General features: G+C 36.5%; 1 protein-coding gene across 2 annotated transcripts; it reads left to right on the top strand.

Moving 5' to 3' along the window:
- Nucleotides 1-5,232: 5,232 nt before the first annotated feature.
- On the top strand, nucleotides 5,233-13,657 carry LOC103705285 (uncharacterized). Of its 2 annotated transcripts, XR_001879324.5 has the most exons (8): nucleotides 5,233-5,602; nucleotides 7,450-7,593; nucleotides 8,498-8,596; nucleotides 8,776-8,852; nucleotides 9,134-9,242; nucleotides 10,475-10,803; nucleotides 11,994-12,180; nucleotides 13,022-13,657. XR_001879324.5 is itself a non-coding variant. In XM_008788945.6 (7 exons), the coding sequence occupies exons 1-7, from the start codon at nucleotides 5,293-5,295 to the stop codon at nucleotides 12,084-12,086; spliced, it is 1,161 nt and encodes a 386-aa protein (XP_008787167.1). In that variant the 5' UTR covers nucleotides 5,234-5,292; the 3' UTR covers nucleotides 12,087-13,343. The 2 variants fall into 2 exon arrangements, 1 of the variants encoding a protein (XP_008787167.1); XM_008788945.6 differs by having other exon boundaries at nucleotides 5,234-5,602; nucleotides 11,994-13,343.
- The last annotated feature ends 88 nt before the right edge of the window (nucleotides 13,658-13,745 follow it).

Raw genomic sequence — 13,745 nt, 5'->3', positions numbered from 1 at the left:
CTCTTTGTATTTTTTTTCCATAATTTGTATAGGAAATATATGTTGCACCTATATATAATTAGGCAACAGTTTGAATACGGATCAATCTAAATTCAACCCAACCAAATATTTTGGATTTAAAATTTTGAACTCAAACATGCGTACATGATGCATTATCATTATCAACCCGAGGTCTAATTTCAGATTCCAGGTCTAATTTTCATATTCCAGGTCAAGCCGATGGGTTGAATGCCCACATTATTGATTATTAGTTGCATATAGGAAAATAAATGGCTTGGTCTGCAGGCAAAATTCTATATTTGTTAAGCCAGATCAGATATAAAATTGTTGCAAATCTTGAGCCGACTGATTTGCATTTCTAATTGGGAGCCATGTGGTAGGAAACCAGAGGTCTAGTCTATATCTAATACCATGGCTCCATGGAGATCGAAAAAAGTTGGACCTCTCAAGTAAACAAACATATCAAGCAAATTCCATTTACTTGTTGCATCTTTTTGCATACATGCAGTTAGATATTCATGAATTTTATAACATAGTTTATATATTTAACATTACAAGTAAATGAAGCTAGTGGCGCAACTGCTTCAATGAATACAGATACATAAAAAAAATACACACTACCAATAATTTATTTTCACCAAATAAATAGAAATAGGTCCGTATATAACACTGCAGATATAAAAAATATCTTATAAAACTATTGAGTGCTTACTTGGATGGTATCACTTTTTGCCACTGGAGCAGGAGAGTGGGGTTCTATTCTAGTTAAATTTGACCCTCAAAGCGGGGATGGGTTTAGCATCTAGGTTAGGGATGAGACCCCCTAATATCTTTAAAAAGAAAAGATACATATATTTTGTAGGAAGTCAGTTTGTAATAATTGAAAAAAATAACTATTTTTATAGATAACTGTTACAATAAAAGAGAGGCCGTATTAGACAAGAGAACAGAGAAATGAGTAGTCCCGCCTTCCAAATGCTCTGTATTTTATTGTTACTCTTTTTTTAGGAAAGAAAAAGAGCTCAATGACTAGCATGGACTAGTTAAAGCTTGTTGTCATGCCACGATCTGAGATCGTGAGCCAGAGGCCGCGGCAACCGCTCATAGGAAACTCTCCTTACGAGCATGCAAGGTATCTTATCATAATATCAAAATCAGGCAGCAAAAATAATTTAAATAATAACGTTCAAATTCTAATTAAATAGTAAAATTAAAGTCTTACAAAACCAATAATATTCGAAAATCTAGTCTAAATAAAGATATCAAAATCTTATCTCCAATCACTCTCCCATGATAAATCTCCGAGTCGAGCTAAGTCTTCAAATACGTAAAAACAGTATAAAATCGTATAATGAGCTAGACAACCCAATAAACAATAAATACTTTAGCTAGATAAATCAAGCAATAAAATAATAATAATATATTGAAATTAAGCATGCAAAATAAATCGATTCAAAGTCAAATCGATATGCTATCCAGTCAGTCACTTTAAATTTCAAATCTTGTTTCATAAATCAATTATATTTCAAATCGTCAAGTTTATCTAGAGAACCATGAGCTATAACTGCATTTATACCATATTGCTGGGCTAGAATATGTGCTTAGCAAAGTACCAACGTATATCCCTTACTAGTAGGGCATCCATATAACAATGTATAACTTCCACTAGTAAGATATCGATATGCCAATGTAAAATCCCCACTAGCAGGGTATCGATATGCCAACGTATAATTTCCATTGGTGGAGCGTCAATATACCAATATATAACCCCCATTGGCAGGGAATCGATATACCAGCGTATAATCTCTACTGGCACGATGTCGATATATTAGTGAATAACTTCCAATAGCAGGATGTCGATATACCAATAAATAATCCTCTGGCAGGGTATCAATATATAGTCTGGCTACAAGTCCAAATATGTTTCGTAGCAAAAACTCGTTTTCTCATATTCATATTTAGTATTCCAAATCGTAAGATATATAAATTCATATGACATTGAAATCAATCAAACATAATCTATATCGAAATCAATACGTTTAATTAAGAATCATACAATATTCTAGAAAGAGGCACATATAATAATAAAATACTATACATAAACTTCTTAAATCAAGAATGGTTCGTTTAAGAAAATATCTATAATTTGTCGATAGATCTAGAAAAAAGAGTTACATTACTCACCTTGCGAGCAAATCTAAAGTATCAGCCTAATCAATTTTAAAAATTCTTCTAAGATCCCGGTATTTAAAAATTACCAAAATTTATCACAATTATTCCAAAAAATAGAAACCCTAATTTCAATACTTTATAGGGCTGCGGGAGTGCCCGACACCCCAGTTGGTCTAACCAAGGCAAAAATCATCTGATCATGTTCGAACTAGATACAAATAGTTTAATCGGGATTGGAGGTGACCAAATCTAATAGTGTTTGACAAGGATTAGGATGGAGGTTGGCACGCTGTTTGATGACTCTAGATTAGGACCCTTCATCTAGATCGATCCAGAAATCACTAAGAGTCGTACTTATAGGGTCCAATCAACGTTAGAGAGAGAACATTCAGGTAGAGAGAGAGGAGATAGGAGAGAGAGGAGATAGGAGAGAGAAAGAAGAGAGAAGTCAGATAGAGAGAGAAAGTTTAGAAAAAAAATAGAGAGAGGAAAGAGAAAGATAGAGGAGAGAGAAAGAAGAGAGAGACTCTTTTTCTTCCCCAAAATAGGGGAGAGTCCGTCTCTCCCTTTTCTCTTCGATCAGAGGGGGTAGCAGCCCATGGTGGCTCAGCTCCAGGCAATAGTGGCCACGACGGTTCTCAACCGCAGTCATTGTTGACAACGGTGGCCGGTCGGATGGTTTTTCGGCGATTCGCCGGCCCAAATCCCATCTAAAATAGCAAAAGAGAGAAAGGAAGAAGAAGAAGATCTACTTCAGTCCAGTGAGGTGGTCCAGCCGCTCCTTTCGGCAACAAGTCGAGAAAGAAGATCGAAGGAGGAGCTTGGGATCAGTGGCTCGATCTCGACTGAACTTGAAAATGGAGGAAGGGAGTCTTTAGATAGGCAATCCCGACCTTATCCGGCCAGTCTTTGGGTGGCGATGGGACTCCGATCACCATCACGACCGGAGAGGAAGAAGACTCCCAGCCGAAGTCTTCCTCCCGATCTGCCTAAGGCCAAAATATGGCTAGGCCAGTCGAGAAGACTTAGCCCAGTCCATTGGTTTTAGACTTGTAGACTAGACGTTTAGACATAATATATGTAAACATCAGTCAATATTTGCACAAAATTGAATTTATAAATAGAACATGCCGTTGGCTCCTCTAGCTAGGAAAAATCCATAATTACTTGCCTTACACTAAAAAAAAATGGATAGTCTATTTTTGATTTTCTTTCTTGTTTGATTTCTTAATGGACCATTAAATACAGGATTTTATATGTTATTTCCTAAAATTTTATATATATGCATATTAATCCCTACCTTTTCTATATTTGTATAGTAGTCTATGAAATCTAGTATCTTTTTTTTTTCTTTTTTCTTTTTTTTTACATCCATTGAGTTTTTGAGCATTATTGGATGATCGGATCATCTCCTGTGATAGTTTTTCTTTTTTTTGGCTCTTTGTTTAGCTGCAAGATCGAAGTAAAGGAGCCCTCTTTTTCTAGCATCAGGTTAGCTGGTTAGCTGAGAGTTCTCTGCATTTTCTTACAATTTATTTCATCCATGAGCTTATGTGCTTCTCTTTGTTAATCTAAACCTATTTTCTCTTTATTTTTTTGTTTGATCTAGAAATATTTGATCGTACTGTGAGTAGGCTCTGGGCAAATAGTTTTTATGATCTTTCTTTTTTGTTATCTTTTAGGGAAATTATCTACATATGGCCATCAATTCTCTGGATTTTATTTGATTTCTCTGCGAATGTCCATCTATGTACATCATGCTGCAATCATGGCTTTCTTCAATTCTACTGTTCAACCCGAGATCTGTGACCGTCAGATTCTACTGCCACAGCTCGAGTATCCATTTCGACTATCTTTCTTAGGGTCGCTCGCTGTTCTAGAGCAAGAGATCAAGTGGCTCTTTGGATTCGTACCAAGGAGATGAAGGCATTGGAACCTTTTATTGGAGGCTTAGAATTTTTTTTTTTGGAAACTAGTTTCTGCTCTTCGTCTTGCAGCATTGATACGTTATTTTTATTTTGTTATGGTACCTCAATGACCTGCAGTTTTGGCCATGACTTAGATTCCTTCTTTTTATTAGAAAAATAAATATCAATCATGCACTCTTCTCTCGCAACTATTTGCAGGCATGCTCCTTGAATGATCTCTTGAAATGCAATTACGAAATTCTTATTCTACGCATTGTCTTGTACTATCAAAATATACTGGTAGTCGCTTAAATCCCATGCACTGTATGAAATATTTGATTGATTGATTGATGAAACGATAACAATCTATCAAGTACTCTACATAATTTCTCGTTAAATTAAAATGGCTTGGCCAATACTGCAACAATTTAGAGAAATTGCGCTATTCAAGCAACGCACCTTCAATCGGCGAGTTCACAATTATTGATAATATTATTTCATTTTATTGAAACATGGCTGATACTACAAGGAGCCATCGTTGTGTGCATGAATTTTTTTTTATCATTATATGATATAAAAAATGGTACATATTATCCGTAGAAATTAGATCAAGATATGAAGTGCGATTAATTGTTGAGTTGCCTAATCAAGTATTTTTAGGTTCCGGTAACTTCATATGTGCATCTGTAGGACCAGCCAAAACATTTTCCCTGCTTACATATGCTAGACTTGCTAAATTCTGTAACATTCCAGTCAAAAAAATTGATGCTTTTAGACATCTCTAGCTTTTTACCTTGTTTTCAACATTGCACCTGCCCTGAGTTCATAGCCTACCGAATTTTACCAGAGGATCTAGGAAAATAAGAATGTCCTTCCCCATTCGCCCAAATCGACCGATTTCCAAATCTAGGTGCTACAAACCAGCTAAAACTACACCAACCCCGAGGAAAGGACTTCCGTGGACATCAGGACCGCCGATCGGACGGCCCACATGCGCCCCGCGGGCCCTCGTAATCCAAATGAGGAGGAACGAATCTGGATCTTAGATGCCGGATGGGGGCATTTCGGTCATTTCAGTTCCTTCCACGACCGGCCCGAGGGCTGCGCTCGTGTTCCAAGCGGGAAACTCCGAGGGCGGATAAAGTCCTCTCCTTCGCCTAATCGTGGAAGAACGAGAACGAGAGGACGAGGGCGGGGGGGAAGAGAGCGAGCGATGAGGGCATTTCGGTCATTTCAGTTCCCTCCACGACCGGCCCGAGGGCCGCGCTCGTGTTCCAAGCGGGAAACTCCGAGGACGGATAAAGTCCTCTCTTTCGCCTCCCCGTGGAAGAACGAGAACGAGAGAACGAGAGAAAAGGAGAGAGACAGAGAGAGAGAGAGGAGAGCGAAAGGGGCAGAAAAAGGTGGGATTTTTGTCCTCGAGACAGAGCAAGGGAAAAGGAGGAGGAGGGCAATGGAGGACGTGGGGGGCACCGCGGCATGGGTCGCGAGCCGCGCTTCTCACGTGAAGGTGGACTCCTCAGGTTCCGCTCGCCTTCCTTGCCTCCGAAGCGATCTTGGGTTAGGGTCTAGAGATGTCGCTCTTGTTCTATTTGTCTGTTCCTGATGATTTCTGAGGGAAAATTGCTGTGTGCTTTGGCTCTCTTTCCTTCATTTACTTTTTAAAAATTTCTTTTTTCGTTTACAGATTCGAGTTGCGAATGCTTTTTGGCATAAAGAGTCTAGTAGTTCTTGTGGAAGATTTGGAGTTTTGTGATTGAAATGAGACTAATCTTTGGCGTTCTTTCATTAATAATTTTATTTTGATTCTGTCCTGTTTTACATTTTTTGTGGATATTCTGATGTTTAATATTTGGAGAAATCTTTGTTGAATTTATGGATTTGGTCCATTTTATGAGAATTCTGGTGAATTTTTCTAGATAGTGTGATACTTGTGGTTGTGTACACTTTCTTCGCTTCTCTTCTCTAAATAGTCTCCCAATATGTATGTGGATGTTGATTGTCATTGTAAAAGTCTTTAGTTTTCCTGTTTACACCGTTCTCAATTCCTGGTAATGAATAGTATATGTTTTTCTATGAATTTAACTCCAAAACACTTTTATGAATCCTTTCTATCATCAGAAAAATTACTGTCTGTAACCTTTCACAGCTTGGCAGATGTGTTTCCTGCCATACTTCATTGTGTAGAAGACATTGAAATGATCATTTGCTAACTTACCATCACTTGCTGACAGGGCAATGATGATTCTTAGTATTGCTCCATCTAAGTTGAAAGTTTAAATATGCACATGCAAGGCACTTAACATCTGTGGAAGTGTATTTTTTTTTAATGCTCAACAAAAATTCATAGCACATTGTGTTTTCAACCATGGGCCCTTTCACTCAAAGTCATGCCAAGCAATGTTTAACTGGTAAATTGCCATTTAAACACCAGACCCAGTTCCTTTGTTTCTTTATGTTTTGTTAATTCTTTCTAAAACACCTACCATACTGCATTTTTTGTGAGATGCATAAGCCCCTCTAAGAGATTAATTGAATACATTCGCTTTAGAACATCCCAATCTCACGTGCACTACCAAAATTAATGCCAATGTACAGCGCTTTTTCCATGGCAGCCACTCTAACACTTAATAAGTTGGGATAGCTTAGTAAAACCAGTTAATTGGGAAGCATTGAGGACTTGGTGCTTCGTTCTCCCCATGTCATAGTGGGAAGCGTGAAAGGAATCAAACATTAGAATGTTGAAGAAGCTTTTACTAACAAAGAAAGTTTAGAGTATATTTCCTGGGACTAAAGTTGTAGGGTTTCAGACTACTTGTGATTCTGCATTTGTTATGTCATTAAGCTTTTCCCTTCCTTTTGTTTTAGACTTTTTTCCCTTTCAAAGAGGCTTGTTATAATCTAACTAACTTTGATAAGTAATATATGATTCTCATTTCGACAATGCTATCATTGGTTTAGTAATTAATTCAAAGTCTTCTCCACTTTATGCATCTGTTTTCATAACTTCTCCATCTTATGGGCTCACCTACTCCCTGTCTTGCACATGGAAGAATCACTTGTATAAGCTGACTATCCATCCCCTTAACGCTCAACTGCATTTATTTACCTTCTACCCCATTGATTTTCCTTTTTCCGATGATGTAATAGTTACCTAGTCTTTGATTGCTACTTGGTGTGTTTTACTCAAACTTTCTTAACATGGGAACGGCATTCGTTTAACTCTTTTCTCATCAGTCCTCTGAGTCACCCACTCTTTATTATGATCTTTTTTTTTCCTGGCATGATTGTAGTTTATTGCACTTGAAGTACAACTAGAATTATGATCATCTAATTATTATGTAATTCATTTAAATTTTTCTGTTTCCAGAACTTGAGAGAGTGGTGAATAATATTCAAGGTTCAATTCCAAAAGTTGAATGGAATTTTGAAGGGATCCACTACTTTGACAATGGGCCACTTACGGTTCAGTACCTATTTGTTTTGGATGCATTGAACTTCTGTTTTTGGCCAGGTATATTTCTCTTTATGCCAATTAACTCTCATCCTTATATTCAGCCATCATCATTATTTGTAGCATGTTATGTTATGGTGTATCACACTAACAAGTTTTAGCAATTGGTGGTAGAACTGTGTTTATTATGTCTGATGAGGAAATTTTTATTTTTCATTATACTCATGTAGCTCATCATATGATAGCTTTATTAAGTTTCTGATTTGACTATTTAATACTCTGTATTCTGAAGAAGTTGCATTATGCTATTTGAGCAACTTTTGGCAATTTAAGGTTTTCATGAGATCCACAGATTTTCCAGACCCATGTTTTGGGATGAGAAATGGTTTCGATATGATGGATATGATGGATTATCAATTTCAAAATCCGTGATATTGATGGGCACACCCATGTGCTGTGTCCCCACCTTGTAATCCATGTCCAAGCTTTCCAGACTACGTCTTTCTATGGGAATGATTTCGCCTCAACATTCTCCATAAATTTTCAATATCATATGCAAGTTGTCTCCAGGACTGTCAACTAGGAGCAGATTCTCAAGCATGCTTGATGGTAGTTTGAGCAGGGAAAAGTAAGTGCAACCTTAGCATGCCAAGAACCAGGAAAATACCAGACCTTCATTGTTGAAAGTTTAATAGCTTAAAAGGCAAAGTTATGAGATCCTTTGCCTGATGCTGTGATGTAGTTTCTTTGATAAAAATGATATTCAGCAGTGCAAAACATATCAAGATGCATGTTTAACTGAACCATGTTTTATTCAGTACTCTACTTGCAAATGCATCGCTTTGTTTGCATTTCATATTCCAAATGTCAACACTTCTTCTTTTTCCCCCTTCTTCCTCTCCTTTTTTTTTTTCTTTCAGCAACTTGTACTAATTTGATGTTCCCAATTACTTACGCTAACCAGATAAGGACTTGAACTATGATCATTTGGCTTCGGGATTAAAGGCAGCTTTGCAGAAGGACAAGTCTGCTCTTGATGCAGATCGTCTACAGAATTACACTGGTATCTATTTTATCCTTGGACCTTCAATTCCTGCTAATCATTTATGTCAATCTTAGCCTTGGTCTTATTTTGAGTATTTTTAAGGAGTACCATGCACTTATAATGTTTTGTGCGAGCAATTGTTGCATGAGAATTATTGAATGGCCATAGAAATGAGAATTAAATTGTCAAAATGTTAGGTCCTCAACTGCGTGAATTTTTGAAGTGGCCGCGCCCACTTCCTCTGGAGGATGAACGAGTACGGTTACTGCATGAGGTAGTATTCTCTGAGTCCTTTCTTGACAATTTCAAATAAATAAAATTATTTGCATGTTTTCTTTGAAACATTATCATACCACTTCTGCTAACTGATGTTTGTCTCCATCATCTAGTTGCTTGTCTTTCTTTTTGCTTTGTTTTATTTCCTCGATCCTTGTACAAGGGTGCGCTCATCATATTTATCTTTTTTAGATGCAAGGACATTATTGCTTGCAAAAATGAGTTAATTATTTAAAGAAAAAGTTTCCTGTGTATTTATTTCTGCTTTAATTCGTTCAGGTTGGACTGGAACTGGAGAGAAGCTTTGGGGGACAGGCAGCCAACCTTGTAAAGTCTTGCGGAAATTCTGCTATAACTCTAGTTGCACTTGTGACACGTCACTTTCCAGGTAAAATTTTCTTGTTGTTTGCAGTTGTCATTTTCCAAGCCTGTATATGAGACGACATATATAAGAATTTTGGAAACATTGCAAAGGTTAAACTTATAAGACACTTTGCAGTGTTTTTCTCTTTTCTTTTTTTCTTTTTTTTGGTAAATAATGAAGAAAGCATCACTCAACTGCTCCAAGCATTAATGGAGGAAAAAGGTTTTGTGTTAGGTCTCTTATTGTGTGTATGGTGTCAATTGACACGTATCTTTTAGTCTTCTTACATCCAAGAAATTTCATTTAATATTTCATACTCTTTGCTGTCAACATATGTACAAGGATCGTGGCTTAAATTCATATGATGATAAAGCAAAAAAACTTCGAACTTCTCATATTATTCATGATATCATGGAGCATGAACTATAGATGCGATATTCTTAAATGTTTTCTTGGTATTTTTACAAATTAAAATTTTGTTTTTATACAGCTAAGTGTGTTTGTAGATGATTTCTATGCAGAATTTTCAGAATATAGTGGGCTTTAGAAATATATATTTATTATTTTATGGTCATTGTAAGTGTGTCTGGGTTTGTGCTATTTTTATTGAAAGATAGACGTAGAAGCTGCTTTTTTGTCACTTGTTTCTATATTGATTTTCCATGAGATAACTATCAAGACTTTCTACTTTTCAATTTTAAGGTAACTTGAGAATGAATCCTTGACCCCAAGGTCACAAATGCTCTTGTCAAACATCTATAGGGTCATGGGAATCTTTAAGGGTTTTTTGCACTTGATAAGAATATAAATTCGTGGAACATGATATATCGAATCAGCCTTTCATTCAGTGGAGAAGGCTTTGATTTGGAAATTTAGTATTAAGCAAATTATTATGTATTTCACTCCAATCTAATTTTCTATTTCATGTGTCTTCTTTCGTGCGAAAGAACATGGGCATCATTCTCGCTAGCATTGATAATTTCCATATTATCTCTTATAAGAGAGTAATAAATTGTAACTATAGTTTATTTTTTCCTCCTTTGATTTTATTTATTGAAGTTGGCTTTAATCCAATTACCTGAAAGCCTCAAATATAATTGTCAATTGAGCTACATGCTCAAACTTTTTTTTCTTGACTCTAATTTGTAGGGAACATTCTGCTGCATACATTTCTATCTGTTTATTTTTTTGGTTGTACTATCCTTTTGCTTTTTTGGTGTGAAATATTGTCATAATTCCAGTACATATTAAACTAGGTTTTCGAGATCATTCATTATACAAGGGTCACCAGGTCTTCTTGTACAAAAGGGCACAAATTTTTGCTGCTGATTTGTGGGGTGCTTTCAAGGGCCAAAGTTTTGGAAATTTCTACGACATAGGCTCCATTACAATATTTGCAGACTATATCGTCCCTGCTGTACTAAGACAGCTTGGTGTGCTGAAATATAGTTCAGCCTTATCTAGCTCTATTGATTCTAACGACGAAATAGGTGCTGGCAGTGAGGAGGAAGTCGAGATACGTGCTTGCTCTATTCATGCTGTGGAAAAAATGAGAGAACTTATTGAATCAAAATTCAGGAAGCAGGTATATCAATCTATTGCTGTACTTTCTGTTATCGAATCTGTGATGTTCACTGTTAAGCATATATTGCATGCTTGGTATACTTCAGTTTACTCTGACTAAAGTACTTAATCAGGTAAACTTTTTCCTATCATGCAAGGTGAACATGTGCCAGATACATTGAGATTGCAATTTTGCTTTGCCTCTCTTTTTAAAATGACCAATCTTCAATTTTATATTTCACTGTGATATATGTTTTAGTATCAATTGAAAAAACAGAGATAAATACACTAGGTTCATTAAACACGAAAACTATTTCATACCTTAGCCCAATAAACAAATAAATAAATAAATAAAGGAGGTGGGTGGGGCCCAGGAATTTCCTCTGCTGATACCATATAGAAATTGTGAAGTCCAAAACTGTGTTCAAAGGCTCAAATTTCTCAAAATACACTTCCATATATTGTAATTTAGATTCTCATAAAGCCAGTGGGTCCATGGTTATGGATCCATAATATTTTTCCGGATGCTATGGTGTTGGTTGTTGGTGCTGGGTATTAGGAAAATATTGCTGGGTCAGTACATAATGAACTCATATGCTAACCATCTTTCCAATACTGAGTGTCAAACCCACCCTATCAATTGAAAGAGAGATTTTTTGGATCTCGTCCAGTGAAGATTTTAGTCAGCCATGGAAAAGAATGGACCCATAGCTTCTAGACAGAAATAGTAGTTGTATTTTTGTTTTTCTAACAGAATATTCTTTAGAAATGTGCAACTTATCTCTTACAGAAAATGAATTTAGTGAATACTGTAATCCTTGGGTAGCAAAAAGACTTGTAAGACTTTTCAGATAAAATTTAGAAGGGTTTTTTGACTCTGGAAGGTTTAAGGTATTGTCAGCTGTAAACCTTCAGCATGATTAGGCTACAATATTCAGTCCTGAGGTTCTTCTCACCAAAACAAAGGGAAAATCAAAATGGTTCTTATTTGAGTTCTGTTGAGGACTTGAAGATCAAATCTTGAGCTTCTTTGCTGTGCTACTTTATATGCTCTATCACAATTGTAAGGGGCTCAATATCTACCATATTCTTATTATTTGAAGGAGAATTGACACTACAAAATGTTTTGCTGTCAAGGCAACATATTAGTTTCGCTTCATTAATTCTTGAAGTAGATGCACTAACTAGTCTCCACATGGATCTTTTGTGCAGGTGCTGAGTGTGGAGATGGATCTCTGGCTCTGGTCCTACGGCGTTCAGAAGCCGTCTTTGCGGCATCACCGCACACTTTCAATATACTATTGAGTAATTACAAGCTGCACAGTATGGTCATGACTGGTTTGTTTTCTATCCTGTGAAGACAGGTGTGAGTTTCTTCTCATCAGTGCAATTTTTGAAGGTAGACATCTTTCACTTCTTGTCCTGTTAAGGGGCCAATTTTGAAGGGATCCATGTTTTCTGACTCTTTGGGCTACACTCACACCCGTTGTGTGGCCGATGTACCAAAAAAAAAAAAAAAAAAAAAAAAAAAGAAAAGAAGGAGAATCCATGTTTTGATTAGACACTAGGATTTTGCGGAATAGGCAACTCTTGAAGGGTAGAGAATTTATGGTTTATAGAAAAAGAAAAACTTATTGCTTTATCTGGCAATGACCCCAAAACTGATGAAAAATTATTCAAGTATGCAGGCCAAGGGGGCTTGCTCCTGGTTATAGTTAAACTTGTAGAAAGCAAGCAAACAGTAATTGAATTTATAAATAATGATACAAAGAGCAAAAGTAAGATGAATAATTTTAGATTCTATAGTGTCATAAATTGGTAAATTGTAAATATTTTTTTTATATTTATCTTAAATTGTAAAATCAAATCTTAGAAAGCCTTTCATTGGTACTTATTTTTATTTAACCTGATTAAAACTATGCAGTTAAATACTTTGAATCATATTAGAAAATGCTGAAAAGAATATAATCTTCATCTTTCTTTTGACTTCAATGGTAAATTTTTTCTGTTCATTTTTCAGTCTGATGCTAAAAAAGGTTTTGGCTAAATAAATCTAGATAAGTAGATTGCCACACAAGATAGAGATTCAAATCCATTGTGCCAAGCCCCGATGTATTTATTGCTGTTCTTTTGGATGGCTTGCAAACTTTTGGAGATTAAAATCCATTGTCGTCTCACCTGGCCATGGACTTTAATGAAACCGAATTACTGTCTGATGTTGTATGAGATTCTTGGTGCAGTCAAACCAGAGTTGGGTCAACCGTCAGCAGAGGGCCGACACAGCCAACAAAACATCGAAATCTTACTCAGACCGAGCTTGTGAATGAACTCAAAATTTTAACTTGATTATAAATTACCAATAGGCTTGGGTCAGGTGTGAATTGGCCAATCCAAATTGCAGCCACGGGAAAGATCACAGGAATCTCTTGTTGATTGTAAGATAAATGCAAGGAAAACTTTGTTGAGCTAGCAGGTTGGAAGTGGGCCATATTTAGGAAATCTCCAATGCAGAAGGCTTTCTCTCCTTCCGCCATTGCTTCCAAGTCTCTTGGACAATATTAATGTTCGGACACATACTTAGCCTTGGTCTTCTGGATCAAATCATTGCTGCCAGTTGGGTTTTGGCACTTTGCCAGGTTTTCCTAGACATGAACTCATGGAAACAGTCTGTGGGACAGCGTTACAGGGATCATATATGTGAAGCATGCTATATGGACTGCTAGGGTCAGATCTGGTTCTTATCAGCTTGTTCTTAAGTTTCATTCATTCTGGTTGGCTCAGTTGTCAACTTTGCATTAAATTCCAGTCATCATGATGTTTTACAGGACCTTTACAACTTCTCAAAGATATCTTGGCTAAATAATTCCAAGGCCAAATCCTTGTGCCCATACAATTTTAAGCTTCTCTCCGTACCTAAACTCTGAAATTTGTCCCTGAGGTACTCTTGGACAAACCCTTTAAAAA

Source organism: Phoenix dactylifera, chromosome 7 (assembly GCF_051530095.1).
Source record: "Phoenix dactylifera cultivar Ajwa chromosome 7, Ajwa_hap1_PhDact_Kaust_v1.1, whole genome shotgun sequence".
Classification (NCBI taxonomy): Eukaryota; Viridiplantae; Streptophyta; class Magnoliopsida; order Arecales; family Arecaceae; genus Phoenix; species Phoenix dactylifera.
The sequence above is the reverse complement of the archived record's forward strand: the minus strand, read 5'-3'. Positions and strand labels throughout refer to the sequence as shown.